General features: G+C 37.4%; 1 protein-coding gene across 1 annotated transcript in view; it reads left to right on the plus strand.

Annotated features, from left to right (window-relative positions):
* The window catches only part of SELENOI (selenoprotein I), a 49,241-nt gene extending 33,632 nt beyond the window's left edge, over positions 1-15,609 (plus strand). Inside the window, exons 7-10 of the mRNA XM_049903390.1 lie at positions 2,507-2,555; positions 4,264-4,444; positions 7,151-7,336; positions 9,029-15,609. Coding sequence (XP_049759347.1) covers positions 2,507-2,555; positions 4,264-4,444; positions 7,151-7,336; positions 9,029-9,127 — 515 coding nt within the window. The 3' untranslated portion in view covers positions 9,128-15,609. The remainder of the gene's footprint in view (positions 1-2,506; positions 2,556-4,263; positions 4,445-7,150; positions 7,337-9,028) is intronic.
* The last annotated feature ends 385 nt before the right edge of the window (positions 15,610-15,994 follow it).

Consider the following 15,994-nt stretch of genomic DNA (forward strand, 5'->3'; position numbering starts at 1 on the left):
TTAAATCTTTAGTTGCTCTGCCAGCCCTTTGTTCTGTCCTCTGATAGCTCAGGTCAGTAAGACTTTGGCCTTTTGCAGATGGAACTGAGTGCAGACTGGAAGGATGCTTGGTGAAAGATATAGCAAACTCGGACCTTACCAAGAGGAGCTTTGCTTTTCAAGAATAGAACCTCCTCTAGTTTCTGTCTTTTTCATCATGTTGCCTGGGGTCTCTTGTTTGCCAGCTTAGTTTGTCTTTTTACTTTCCTTAAGGTACTTTTTCTCAGTGGTTTTAATTGAAATTCTTATTTAATAAACATGCCTGGAAATGTGCAGAACCAGAATATGTTTTGTGACCATCTTATCCTTGGATTGTGTCTCATTCATTCCATTCAGTCCTTTTTATGACTACTACTATTCTGTAGAAAATCTGTAGCTGTTAAGTTTCTTGTATTATGAAGTCTGGCTCTTCAGTTACGGTGATACTGAAAGCAGGTCTGCGTATGTGTAGGTTCCATCACTCTTATTATATTCTCGGAATATAGAGTTTGATAGATAAGTTTTTAAGTTCACAGTTAAGTTCTCTGTATAGGATATATTTCAGGTATTTAAGTACTGTTTAACAAAGAAGCAGACGATGCAGTTTTTCACTTTGGCAATCTATATAAAGTTCATCCTTCCTCTGCTTAAGACAGAACTATTTTAAGACTTGAAACTCAGAATACTTTTGGTAGCAAATATTTTGCAAGTTTGCCACAGTCTAACACCCCAGAGCTACAAGTGGTTCTGGGTTAATTCATTTAATCCCAGCTCTCCTCCAGGACTTTGCAGCTCGACATGGGATAATTTTGCTGCCCAAAATTTCTAGGGACATTGAGGACATTGGTTCCTTTTTTACAAAAATGATTGTGATAATTTTTTCAGCTTGTCTTCCTTTTCCTCTGAGGTCCTCTAACTTGGGACACTCCCAGTTGAGTTTGGAAGTATCAGAGTAATTCACCTTTTGAGATAAGATTTCTATTTGGGGATTTTCAGTCTTTTTTTATTGGTTTTTAGCAAATTGTTGTAAGAATTGCTTTTGATCCGTAAGGTCATAGCTGCATTAATTCCCCAAGCCAAGTATAGTCACCAGGAGTCAGGAATGGGCAAACTAGGGCTAATACATTGAGTGACAATGAAACATCTAAATGTGAGTGTCTAGAAAGTTGTCAGATGTATTGATTTAGAGTTTGAAAGAGAGAAAAATGAGGAAATTACATTTCTGTAGATCATAGAATCGAATAATTTTAAAGCCACAAGTGATACTAGGAAATCATTTAACTCATCCACATTGTACAACTGTGGAATCTGTAGCTCAGAGAGGTTGTCTGATTTGCCTGAGGCTACATAACTAGATGTTGGAGTCATTTGCTGGAAGCTTGTAGTTCAAAGAGAAGATTCATAGGTCACTGAGGGAGCATATAAACACAGTGGAATGCCCAGTTAGGAATATACAGGAGGAAGGGTTGGCAATAAAGGACACAAAATGTAATGGTTGAATGGCTAACAGGAACATTGAGAGAATGAAATCATAAAGGCAGAAGGAAGAGAGAATTGCAGTTAGTGGATGATCAACAAATCCATTTGCTTAGAAGTCAGTGAGTGAGAATGTTGAGTGAATTTGATCATTTAGGAGAGCTGGTAAATTTCAAGAGTATAATTTCTGCAGAATCAGGGGAGCAAAACAAATAAAAGAGTGCAGAGGAATTGAAGCAACAGAAAAGTGTGCAAGTGATAGGAAATAGAAGAATAAGATGTGGGGTATTGAGGGCAGCAGAACCAATGGAAGGGTTTCTTGGAAAGTCCATTCTTATTTATAGGTTTGAGGGGAAAGAACCAATAGGGCTGGGAGAAGGGGCTGAAATGGAAAATGCTAGAGAGGTAAAGATGGATATAAATGGGAAGCAGCAGGGTGCATTAACCATCCCCCGTCCTGGGAGTCCCCACTTGTGCAGCTTACTGTGTGCCAGGCACTGTCGCAGGTGTCTTTATGTGTACCTGTTGCTGTCGAGTCAATTCCAACATATAGCAACCCTATAGGACAGAGTAAAACTGCCCTATATGGTTTTCAGGGGGCTCCTGGTGGATTCAAACTGCCGACCTTTTAGTTAGCAGACAAGCTCTTAACCACCAAGCCACCAGGATTCCATCTTTATATATAGTAAATTTTAATTCTCAAAACTCTGTGGGGTTGGTACTACTATTATCTCTATTTTATAAAAGAGAAAACTGAGGCACTGAAAAGTTGTCCGCACAGTCAAAATTCAAGCCCATTTTGGCTCCTTGAGTCTATGCTCCATGTCACCAAACTGTACTGCCACTCTTCAGGGTGTAAATGTTCAGAAATGTATTTAATTTCATTGTAGAAGTAAACTTGAACCTGAAAATTATTGGGTCTAAAAATATTGCATATTTTGTATGTGTTCAGTTATAATGATCACTCTTGAATAACAACTCATGGTAATTTTAATTTTATTCTTCCCTTCAGGTTGTGCATTATGTGTGACTCTACCAATGAGTTTATTAAACATTTTCAGGTAAGTGTTTATTTTTTAATTGGATAAGAAATACGAAAATCATTGGAAATTGTTATTTAGATGAATTTAAGGACCAATTTTTTCTTTTGGAGTCTGGGCGTTTTGCAAAGAGCATGAAACCTGTATTTTGAATCTAGAATGAGTTTTAGAATAATTTAGGGTATCTATGAACTGCTCGGAAACCCTGGTGGCATAGTGGTTAAGTGCTAGGGCTGCTAACCAAAAGCTCAGCAGTTCGAATCCACCAGGCGCTCCTTGGAAACTATGGGGCAGTTCTACTCTGTCCTTTTGGTCGCTATGAGTTGGAATCGACTTGACGGCAGTGGGTTTTTGGGTTATGAACTGCTCATGTAGTTCGTTCGACCATAACACAAAGGACACTAGTTCCTTTGTTAGAGTTTTGGGCTCACCAAACAGTCTTCTAATTGGTCATTTTTTGTGAGTGAATCTCTCCACCAGGAGGGAGTACATTCCTGCTGAATATTGCTACATTGACATTCTGTTTTATAAATTGATTATCTTTAAGTTTAGATAGCATAGTCATAAAATAAAATTTCTGAAGCTGCCCTTCCCAAATAACACTATGTGGAATGTCTTGCCAGGGGTAGGGGTGGGGTGGGTGGAGTTTCATTTCTCTGATCTGTGACACTTCCCCACCTTTCTCAGCCACACTGAATTTACTTAATATGTCCTGAATATATTTTGCTCTTCTCTCCCTCAGTAATTTTGCTCCCACTGTTTACTTGAAATACTTTCTGTACTTTCTGCAAAGCTTTCTTGCAGAATCTTTATTCATCATGTCCAGCCAACTGTATGAATCTTCCCTATTGCAACTGGCAGTCATCACAGAGGCCATCAAATGTAAAGCCGGAAGGGCCTTAGAGATTATTTGAATCATTTCCTCCTTATCTGCGAGGTCCTGATTGGGCAACATCTTGCCCAAGGTCACGTAATCAGTGGCAGAATCAAGACTAAAATTTGAGGCTTAGTTCAGATTAGCAAACATAAATTTTGATTACCTCCTGTGTGCTTAGAGGAGCTAAAGTGTTGTATTGGAACTCTCAGTTCAGTCTTTAATGTAGTTCTCACTTATCACTTTGTATCTCAGTAGTACCTATGACTTACTCATCTAATATTGTCTTTTGTTTATTTCATCTCCCTGTTAGAATATAATCTCATAAATAAAAGGCCAAAGACATTTCTAATTCAACATTTGATAGTTTGGTTTAGAGAAAAAAATAGTTGGGAGTAGAAGTGCCTAGGTGGCACAAATATTAAACACTCGACTACTAGCTGAAAGTTGGTGGTTCGAACCTGTCCAGAGGTGCCTTGAAAGACAGGCCTGGCAATCTGCCTCTGAAAGGTCACAGCCTTGAAAACCACATGAAGCAGCTCTGCTCTGCACACGTGGGGGTCACCATGAGTCTCAGTCGACTCAAGGGCAACGAACAACAGGAGTCAATAGATTTCAGTTCTAGTCCTCGCCCTTCCACTCGGTAACAAGTTATGTAAGTTCTGTCATCCTCACTTACCCTATGTGTAAAATGGGGTTAATAATGCTGGTTCTGCCTATGCCATAGGATTATTGTGAGTATAAAATGAGAGAACAAATGTGAAAGTACTTTGAAAACTACAAAGTACTATACAATGTACTTTTTATATGTAATAGTATTTTTTTGCATTGCTTGTTTTTTTTTTTTTTTTCCAGAGGCTATAAAAATAACACCTTGAAACACAATTCAGTCTATGAAGCTATGGTTCCCTTCTTTTCTCCATGTTTGCTCTTCATTTTGTCTACAGCGTGGATCCTCTGGTCACCTTCAGATATTTTAGAAATACATCCTAGAATATTCTACTTTATGGTTGGAACAGCCTTTGCCAACATCACTGTAAGCTTTTTTCTTTTAAAAATCATAATATATGGCAGAATTTGATAACTTGAGAAATCTTTTTTTTGTGTGTGAAAATATACACATTAAAACATATAGCAATTCAACAATTTCTACATATACAATTCAGTGACATTGGTTACATTCTTCAAGTTGTATCACCATTCTTGATATCCTTTTCCAAATTATTTCACCACTATTAACATATACTCACTGCCCCCTAAACTTCTTATCTAGTTGTTGTTGTCAGTTTGATTCCATATAGATAATTCTTTAATAGAGCACAATGTTCAAGGCAAATATCCTTTACTAATTAAGCTAACCTTTTTTTTTTTAATTGTTTGGTTTGGTTTGAGGCCCTTGTGGCCCAGTAGTTAAGAGCATGGCTGCTAACCAACAGGTTGGCAGTGGGAATCCACCAGCTGCTCCTTGGAAACTATGGGACAGTTCTGCTCTGTCCTGTAGGGTCCCTATGGGTTGGAATCAACTCTCCGGCAATGGGTTTTTTGTTTGGTTTAAAGATGACTTCAGGGGATAGCTTCCATTTAAGGTTGACGGTATAAAGACTACCTCCGAAGTACTGGTGGTGCAGTGGTTAAGACCACAGTTGCTAACCAAAAGGTCAGCAGTTCGAATCCATCAGCCATTCCTTGGAAACACTATGGAGCAGTTCTACTCTATCCTGTAGGGTTACTGTGAATCGAAATCAACTTGATGGCAACGGGTTCAGTTTTTTTTTTTTCCCAAGGTCAGTAGTTTTGGAGTGGGATTCATTCAGCCTCAGTAAATCCAGAAGTCTGGATTCTGTAAAAACTTGAAATGCTGTTCCACATTTTCCCCCTTCGATCAGGATTCTTGTGTAGAGTCTTTGATCAAAGCATTCAGTAATGGTAGCCAGGCTGCATCCAGTTCTGGTCTCAATGCAAAGGAGGCAGCTGTTCATGGAGGCAGTTAGACATGCATTCCAGTTCCTCCTCCAATTCCTGACTCTCCTTCCTCTCCTGCTCCAGAGGAATAGAGACCAGATGTTGTACTTTGGATGTCTACTTGAAAGCTTTTAAGACCCCAGGCACTACTACACAGTGAACAGAAACACTAAAAACATATTAGGCTAGTTAACTGGAATGTCCCACAAAACCATGACTGTAAACCTCTGAACCAAAAAACAAATCCCATGAGGTGCTTCATTGTATATAAACAGTTAGCAGCAGCTGCTCTTTTGTTGTTATTGTAAAAACATATAGAACACAACATTTGTCAATTCAACCTTTTCAGTTGTACAGCTTAGTGATGTCGGTTACATTAATCAATGCCAAGTTTCTCATCACCATAAACAGAAATTTATTGCTTTGCAAACAGTGACTTCCCCCTCCCCCTCCCCCCGTCCCTGGTAACCACTGATAAACTTGTCTCTATACATTTGCCTATTCTCCTTGTTTTATATAAGTGAGGTCATACAGTATTTGTCCTTTTGTGATTGACTTATTTTACTAATTATAATGTTTTTGAGGTTCATCCATGTTGTAGCATGTATCAGGACTTCATTTCTCTTTATGGCTGAGTAGTAGTATTTCATTGTATATGCGTACTACATTTTGTTTATCCATTTATCCGTTGATATGAGAAATTTTATATAGTATTACAATAAGCAGATTTTCATTTAAGATATTTTACATTAGAAATTTGAAAGAAGAATTAGAACATGCTGAAAACTGTTTTGTCCTTTGAAACTAATGGGATTTGAGAACTACAGTTGTATTTTGGAACCATGGTGGACTTTTTTGTTTTGGTTGACTGCTGAAAACTTCATGGAATAATTTACAGATTTCCTTCACGTTCTAAATGTTATTAACAGTGTGGTTGAAATGGCTGTGATCTGATGGTCAGTTTAGGGAGCTTGGAAGGGATCCTTGAGAAAGACTATACATACACATACATGTATACAGTTGTTTAATCAACTGACTTTTAAGAACAGCATAAAAAACTTTGCAATAAATACAATGTATTTTTAAGAGTTCCTTTTTGTGTTATGGCCTAGCAAGAGAGCAGACAGGAAGGAGAGATCAGGAAGAGTTTAGAAAAGACCCTGACAGTTCCCACAGTCAGAGAGCTTGTGCTCCAGGTCTGGTCAGGTCCTTAGTAAGTTGGTATTTTAGATTTAGCCAGTGAGTTTATGTTTCCATGTCTGTAATATGTGTTTAATATATACCCCAAGTCCCATTGATTTCACAGGTTTAAAAATCTGGAAGCATTAATGCGTTGTATAAAAAAGCTCTCTGAAAAACTAAAACCGTATTTGAGTTAGCTATTAAAGAGAAAGGGAACCAAAGTGATGCTGAGGTGTCGCTGTGGCAACATGACTGAATTGGAGGCAGCACTCCTTCATTATTGCCATGAAGAAACTTAGTTGTGTAGCAGCATGGGAGACTGTTTTGAATTTTTTTTCCCCACAGGTATCATAGACTCTTAAAATGGGAAGAAACTTACTTTATTCAAACTTACCCAGTGGATGAATGCCTTACAGCCAGTGTCTTCTGACACACATTCAGAGAGGGCCTATGGGTTTGGGGTGAGGGAAGGCAGACAGTTGAGCCTTTGAGAACTACTGTATGTGTTGGCTTGGATGCTTGAATGCGTTTTGAATGTCAGAGTGACTAGTTGTAGAAGTGCTTCACTAACTAAATTTTCTTTTTTACCAACTTCAAGTGCCAGCTGATTGTTTGTCAAATGAGCAGTACTCGGTGCCCCACTTTGAATTGGTTGCTCGTTCCACTCTTCTTGGTTGTCGTGGTGGTGTACTTAGGAGTAGCCTCTTCTCACACTGAGAGCATTCTCCTCTATATGTTAACAACTGCTTTCACTCTGGCCCACATCCATTATGGAGTGCAAGTGGTGAGTAATCAAGAGCAAAATTAGTTCCATATGATTCTTAAAAATAATGGAAAGCGGATGGAAAATTTCAAGTGAAAGTTGCTTATTATAGTAGCTGGAAGGATTGTGGAATATTCTTTAAATTTTGAATAATATCCAGGTATGTAATTTCAGATATTGTTTGTTTAGTGAATATAGTAACTACAAATGATTTTAAAGCTGGATAATATCATAAGGAATTAGTTCTTGTTTTCAGGTGGGTAGAAATGTATATTGTTTTTCTTGGTGAGTACAATTGTATTTTGTGCTTTTAATTATATGGGAACAGATAGTTTCATTTGTTGATAACTATTTTTTCACTTCTTTAGCTTTTTTTTTTTTTTTAGCTTTAGGGGCATTTTTATTGCTCTTTAACATAATTTGGAAAAAAACTGAAATTGGTTTATTCCCCAATTCTGTAAGTACTATGATAATGGAGCTTAGAACTTTAGACTAAAGGAAGAATTTTGTATTATTTGAGGCATAACTTCAACTTTGTTATTCCTAAGCCCTCATCAGCAGAAATAATGAGCACAATAAGGAGAAATATAGAAGAGCATGGACTTATGAAGCATCCTGCACATTTTAATATTCTCTTCTAAAAATAAGAGACTAGTTTTAGGAAGAGTGGGCTAAGATGGATATAATAAAATGAAAATCAGAACCCATGGAGTTTATTTTCTTTTTTTCCCCTACTTAACATTCTGTTCTGATTATTTTACATATTTTAACCTGGTTTCATAACTGTGATTTTTAATTACCTTTTTTTTTTTTTTTTTTTACAGTATTCCATCAAGGAGATTACTTAGTAATTACCCAATTTTACTTAGTCATGACCCAATTATTTTGGTCATTAGGTTGTTTCCAAATTTTCAACATTATAAATAATGGAGTGAACAATCTAGAGTAATTTTTTTCTTTCATTTGTTATATTTTCTGAGGATAATTTCATAGAAATAGGATTGTGTAAAAAGGTATTCACATTTTTATGGCTCTTAAAATATTTTTATTCAGTATGCTTGTTTTTAAAGGAACCCTGCTGTGAATCAGTTTGAGAAATATACTTTGGTATTTTTGTACATATCTTTAGAATAGGGAGCACTTGTCATGCTTGATAACAGCTTTATACCTTGTACATGCTGCCAAACTTAGACTTGTTTCCTTAGTGTTTCTCCCCAAAGTATCCCTCATTAGTTAGAACAAAATAAATAAAATTGTATGGTAAAAAACTGTAAGTCTGATGAATTGTAATATAAGACATAATCATGTATATTTTTATTTATGCAAATTTAACATTATATGCCTTATATCAACACTCAGCCCTTTGCTATTTCATCAGTCACATGCCTGAAGAACAGTTTCCAGTGTCTCTTGTAATGGTTTTTCAGTAGATAATAATGTGATTTTGTATAGCCTGGAGAGATGGGGAGAGACTAGATTGTGGAGTTAGGTAGACCCAGGTTCAAGTCCTCATTCTCCCAGGGTTAGTTCTGGTACTCTCATGTAGCTGTCTAGCTTTTACTGTAACTATCCTACTCCAGAAAAACCTCTTCATTATTTCTGATAATGTTTGTTATGTCAGTGAATTGTTACCTCTAGAGAGTGGATTCTGTGTACCTTTTAAAAAATAATCAGGTACATCTTCTCACTGCCTCGTGTTCTCATTTTCTATAGGTAAAGCAGCTGAGCAGCCATTTCCAGATTTACCCCTTCTCATTGAGGAAACCAAACTCAGATTGACTAGGAATGGAAGAAAACAAGATTGGCCTGTAATCTACAGAAAGAAGTACTGTATATAAGATGCTTGTAAATATTTCACTCATCACCATTGAACTAAACCGATCTGCTTGACAGACATGGGAACTCAGTGTGTGTGGTACTTGGACATCAGGAATGATTTATACTATCTGAATTTGTGGAATTTTGGGCCTACTAATTCCTAGTTTCTTTTATGTTTTATAAAACCATGTGACTTTTTGGTTAAGCATAATGTACATTAGACCAGCAGAATGTTTCCTAGTGGTTTTAACTTCATGAGTCCATAATGGTTTAGTTCACACAGAGTTAATGCTTGGCTTTTATTTTTTAAAACCCCCAAATCGGTCCAGAAACACTGATAACATTCAGAAAACCACAATACGTTTTTATATTTGGTACTTTGTGATAGGTCTTTAGCTGTGGAAGCTATCCGGAGCCCAAATCTAATATAGAGAACAGATAAGCGCAAGTTACCTTCAGCAAGAGATGCCAGATGATTACAGAACAATATACAGTTGTCAAAAACTGGTTTCTTTTTCCCATGGAAACGCCTTTTGTCCTCACATTGCTAAGACAGCCAGTATATATATTTAGATTCTCTAATATTCTGGCCTTCTTTGTTATGAAACAGATCTTGATAAATGGCTTAAATTTCTTTTAAAGAAAAATATTCTGTTGAGGCTTCGTACAGATGGGTTGTAATTATAAGTCATCCATTAGCAATGTTCATTTTTTCAATGTAGATTCCCCCTCAGCTGCAGGTTGCCAAGATTTGGTGCCTGTGAACCATGATTGTATGAATGCACGTGACAGTCCCAGTCTAATGATAATTACTTGTGAAGAATGCAGATAAAGTACCTTATAAGATAAAATGAATTCGGTATTAGGAATCTCATGAACTCTGACCAAAATTAGTTTTCTGATTCAACTTGCCATTCCCTTGTCTCTCTCTCTTCTTTCTCTCTGTGGGATGGGATGGGCACTGTGTTTTTTGTTTCATACAGGATTAAGCAGAGAGAAACTCTCTCAACTTGCCCATTTCTCCCACTTGAAGAAAATTTTTGATACATATGCCTTACTGAGTATGTACTGCCTTTAATATGTCTTGGAGTAACTTTTGAGGTTTACAAACATAAAAATTCCTTTGACTTTAGTGTGGTTGTTTTATAGATCACATCTTTTCATCAGTGTGGATATTCTATTTGTTTTTTTAACTTTGTCACCATTTAGTTTGGTGGTGGTGAAATTTACATGCTGATTTTCTTTTATTTTCCACTGAATGAAGTTTGTGCTTGAATGAAGAGTGTATCTTAAACCCTTTTTTTTGGACAGGTTGCACTTGGATAAAGTAGGCACCACTGTGTTGATATGTAATTAAATTCATAACCATTATTTATCTATGAACATGACCATTGTTAAATTTACTGTAATGTTTGTTAAATTTCAGTCTGCTGCTTTGTAAAAATAACTATGTAATTGATTTTTCATTTTTTAAATTTGTGAATTCTAATCATTGTCATCCAGGTTATCAGAAATGAGGAGTCAAGGAGCTAGCTCAGGGTTCCACACTCATTTTAAAAAATTGTAAAGGTTGAGGTATGCTTTCTCTGAGACAAAAAAGGACACTGAAAATAGATGAGAATGGATGCAGGAGAAGGGGGGAGTAATCCCATGTTTGTTAAAAAAATAAAAATAAAAAATTGCCATCATGGAGGTCAGGGAATGAACCAATTAAGTGAAGGTAGCTACTTTTTGTGTACATTCTTCTGTGTCATCTGTAAAATTGAACTGGGTAAAGTGCTAATTTGGGGTAGGAAAAAAGCTCTGTTTTAAGGTTTCTAGATGGATCATTTTACTGTTTTGTTTACCTTGTACACAGGAATGAAATTTGTATTATAAGAAAAGTAGTGATAAATATTTATAAAATGACAAATTTGGACCACAGGTTTTTTTCAGTGTGTACAGTATAGTAAAAATACCTTTTACTTCTGGCAAAAGGGTCATGTCCTATAATCTTGGGGCTGTTTTACCTCAGAGTGTGTTTCTGCTGTCTTTCTGTTGCATTGATTTTATTTGAAAAATGTTTTGTGCCCATACTTTACGACATGTTTCCTATGGTGGTAAAAAATTATGCCAGAGTCAGTTTTATTGATACAATTAGATAAAAGAAGGGTGGCCGCCAACAAGTGAACGTAAAACTGAACAATTAGCTGTTTCAGAATACTGTGGACTTGTGAATCTTTAGTGTTCTGCCCTTTTTCTTGTTTTTGTCTGCCGTGCATCTTGAAAGCCCCCATTTGTTTATGTACAGCAGCTGAGGCAGGACTTAATTACAAATAGTCCTACATATTTATGTCATGCCAATTACCGTAACATTTCCAAAGTATAAAAGCTCTTTCAGGCTTATGCATGATATTTTGGGGGTGAGTTCACACCCTGGCCTTTCTCCCCAGTATACACTGAGCTGCCTTTTGGGGAGCCGTGGCATGGTTGGCCACGCGTGCATGCTATCTGTACATTTCAGAATAGAGTGCCTTAGCCAGGCCAGAGATCTGCATTGTGTTTCTGCCGACCAAAGTCACATAGACGTGTAAAAAGCCTCTGAAAAGGTTATAGTGTGAAAAAATGTCCTTTCAGGCTTATCAGGAAATAATTCCCCTGTACTCGAGGGGGTCATGGAATAGAGAAATGTTTTAAAAACCCTGGATAGAGTATGCTAATGCTGCCTTTTGTGGTCCTTTAATAATCATGTTTAAAACGATCACAATTGAAAACATCATTCCTCCACTAATGGATAGAGATGGTGGTATATTTTAGTCTTAAGACAAATAGAGTTACTTCCAAATGGAAAATGAAATATTCTCTGGCATTTTAGTAATGTGATTAAAATACTTTTTATTCTAATTTTTAAAAGAATATTAAATGTTGATTTTGGCCAAGGATGTTACAGTACTACTACCAACATGTCATTTATTCTAATATAGAGGTATTGGGAAGAGGGCTGCGTGTCTAGAGTTGTCCAAATTCCAAGATAAGCAAAAGAGTATTGGTCATGGCCTGGCGCCCGGGCATTGAGGGAGTATACAAAGGAAAAAGGCGCCCGGGCATTGAGGGAGTATACAAAGGAAAAAGGCGCCCTGGCATAGAGGGAGTATACAAAGGAAAAAGGCACCCTAGTGTCCGCTTTAAAGGGAGGAAGTGACTGCTTTAGTGCCCTATGGATTGAAAGTTTTCTAACTGTTCTGTTTTCAAAGAATCAGTTTATTTTCTAGTCAGCCAAAAAACATTTGGAATGTACCTTGCTTTCTAGAGCAGACTTTGGAGAATCAAAAAGATAATCAGAAGGTGTTTGAGTCAAAGAATTGTTTTCCTCTTTGTGTTTTAACTGGAGGCATATTTGTAATTCTTCCTTTTCATTCTTCGCTTGAGTTTCCTCTTAACTACTACCTAGAACAGAGACGGCCCCATCAGGCCTTGCTTGCCTCTAGGTCTTAAAACATTCAGAACTCCTTGATCGCCTTAGATCTCTTGAATAGTCAAGGACCCAAGAATGTGCCAGATGGAACAAAGTAAACAGGATGGGATGAAACTTTTGACTTTGGTTCCAAAATGAGCCAAAAAGTCAGACACAAATCTTTGGTTGTGCGGATTCCTATGTTCTGAGTGGCCTTGATCTTGACCTCAGTTTGGAACTTGATTAAATACTCTAGGAAATTTGTGAGGTCACACCAGAATTTTCGTTGTCCCATGAGGTATCTTGAACACCCTGTGGGTGACTAACCTTACTAAGTTAGCTGCCAGGGCTAGAACCTTCCAGGAAGACTTTTAGCTAGTATGTTGCATTTGAAGCACTTTGACATACCTTTAAAGTGACAGTTTTAACAGTAAAATGGTATTGAATTAATCACTGTGATACTTGAAAGTACGGTGCTCTGTGCATTTTAGGAAGCTTAAGTAAGTTTCTGATTTTCCATTATTAATTATGCAACCTGTGTAATTTGTAGATTTTAGTTCTGACAGTGGTACAAATGATTGACATATTGGCAGGCAGTTACTTTAGGGTATATAATAAATCAAAGCTGTCTAACTTTTCCAGAGAAAGTGGTGATATGTTTGCTTCTTCCTAGCATGGAGCCATGGAAATTGGGTTTGTTGGTGAACTCATTTCTAGTGTTTCTATAGGGCAAAATGAATGTAACCTTTTTAATCTGCATGCTGGTAGTATGTTTTGCTCTTTAATAAACAGATACTCAAGGGATAGTAATGGAGCTGTTCTTTGTTTTTAAGCAGGGCTCTGCTCTGAAATGAGCAGCAAGATCTTGCTTTTAGTATTTAGGGTAACAAAAGAATTGTTGCTGTCTCTAGCCCTGTTGCAGGCAGCCTGAACCAAGGCCTGTGTTGCATTTGGTCAGAAGGCCAGGTTCCCAGAATTGGAAAGTGGCAGCACATGGACTGCTTTTAGAATCGTTTTACAAGGGATTGCCTCTATAGGAAGATCCGTTTGGGCACAACAGAAGAATTGTTCTGATCTTCCACAGACCATTTACATTGTCTTGCTCTTCATAGTATCATTCTTAGAAAGCTGGGCTAAATCTGAGTGGTGGTGTTTTTAAAGCACACCTATTGGGTCATGGTCATAGAGTACCTAAATGCCACACTGACATTAGAGACAGTATTGAAGACACAGGGAGTGACCCAGTGCTGTGAGTGCTTCTGCTTCTTTGGCTGAGGTCTTCTCTTGAGCAGTTTCTACGGGTAACAGTCAAAATTAGAATTGATTTTAGACTTAAAAGTACAATTCACAATAAGTTTTAGATTCTGATATATATAACAGGTACTTTTTAATATCTAAAGAATAAGTTCTTGACCTAGAATGTATTTAGTTAGTACTTAATGTCACAAGGTTATAAAAACCTGTTGCTGTCGAGTTAATTCCAACTCATAGAGACCCTGTAGGACAGAGTAGAACCGGCCCCATAGGGTTTCCAAGAGGGGCCTGTTTTAATTTTGCCGGATCTATGAATTCTGCATTATAAATCTTTTTGAATTACTGTTATCACTCAGTATCAGACTTTGAGTTTAATAACTGCTAATTGAGACTGCCTGCAACACTAACATGTAGATGGTTTTGCTTAGATAACTTGTCACATTAGAGCAGATATTTAAGAGACAAAGACCCAGCTACATGTAATGGTTTGCTTATTTCAAAATGTGCCAAGAAAGCAGAATTCAGTATTAAACTCCCAAGTTTCAATGTTAAGTTTTTTTTAAGTAGCATTTCCTCCTGGGTTAAGGGGAAGACAATAAATTGCCAAGGTGTCAACTCCTTCCTCCTCCTTGCCCCGCCCCACACTGTAACATAATAAATTTGTAGCCACTTGTAGAAAAAGAACTTGATACTTTTCTGAGTAGGCTTTCATGCCCTGTGACTAAGAATACTTTGCAGGAGTCATGGCCAAATCGATTATTGAGTTATTTAGCTTGGTCCTGTTGCAGTTGGCATTCTTTAGTATTGTAAAACAAGAGAACACTTCCATCCCTTCTCAGGTACCGAGAGACAACTCCACCTGAGCAGCTGGAGTATGTTTGCTTTCCGTAGAATATATCAGGAAGATGAAGAGCATAAGATGTTACTTTCCTTTTCAAGTAGCTTAATTAAACATATTAGTAATTGTTCTGTCCAGAACTTGGCTGTGTTCATAGTAAATAATGTAGCATTTATTTTATCTGGGTTTGCGTGGCATGTGTATATATAAATATTTAATATGTACGCACATATTCTCTGTACATATGGATGTATGGTATATTCATATATACATGCAGTCTAGATTATCACCAAAATGTTGGCTTAATCTGCACGTGGCCCCTAATTTTGTGACGCCTGTTCCTGATCTGGAGCCACGGTCTTTCCTACTTCCAGTTCATCTCGTTCCCCAGGAAAGGCCCTTTAATATGTCACTTTCCATTTCTCTTTCCCCAGGAGTGTGTGAGCAGAAAGACCATTTTTGAGAAAGGTGGATGCTTCTCCCAGGGCTGAGGCTGCTGGGTCTGAGTGATAATGGGGCCTATTTCTGGCCAGGAGGCAGTTGTGCTCATGGGCTTGGGGGGCAGCGCTTTAGCTCTTGCTGAAACAAGGCTTCACAGCTTGCTTAAATTACTTAGCCAGAATGTGGTCAAGTCTCAGATTGATGTACAGATAGAATTCAACAGTGTACTTCAATGTTATTTTTGCATTATTGGTATTACTGTTCCCTATTGTTAGCCTAGATAATCAAGACCTGACTGCTGCTTATTATTGGATCCTGGAAGCCTTGCCCTTTCAACTGGATTTGTGTTTGTTTCTGCTGCTGTGAAACCCAAAAGTAATGCAGTAGGTTTTAATTTAAAATTGTTTAATTCTATTACTGATAAATATTTATTGTAATAAAAGCAAAGAGTAAATAATTTTTAAATCCTTTTAATTGTTTCCAGATTGTCTTTTTCGTTTTTCCTTAGTAGGTAGAAGAAGGGGAGGGAGCTGTGGGGAGAAAAATAATGACCAGCCACTTGTCTCAAAGTATCATTGATTTGTTTTTTTTTTTTAGAGTAAAACATTAAGAAGATTGTTTTTCTTTTGAGAAAGATCAGTCTGCTTGCTCCTGGGTGTTCTGTAATCCTGTGACTTGCTTCAGAGAACAGAATACTAGGCAGGTGACAGTAACAGCTATTCCTAATACATTGTTCTTGACCCTTCCAGAACGGGGTACTGGCGGGGATGGATTACTCAGTAAGCAAGGTAAGCACGTGCTTAGGGCATCAGCAAAACAGAGGCACCAGTTGTCCAAAGCAAACAGCTCGTAGATGCCAAGCAGACAGGACACAAGGAAAAGCGAGTGCCGCAGT

This window comes from Elephas maximus, chromosome 12, assembly GCF_024166365.1.
Source record: "Elephas maximus indicus isolate mEleMax1 chromosome 12, mEleMax1 primary haplotype, whole genome shotgun sequence".
NCBI classification, from domain to species: domain Eukaryota; kingdom Metazoa; phylum Chordata; class Mammalia; order Proboscidea; family Elephantidae; genus Elephas; species Elephas maximus.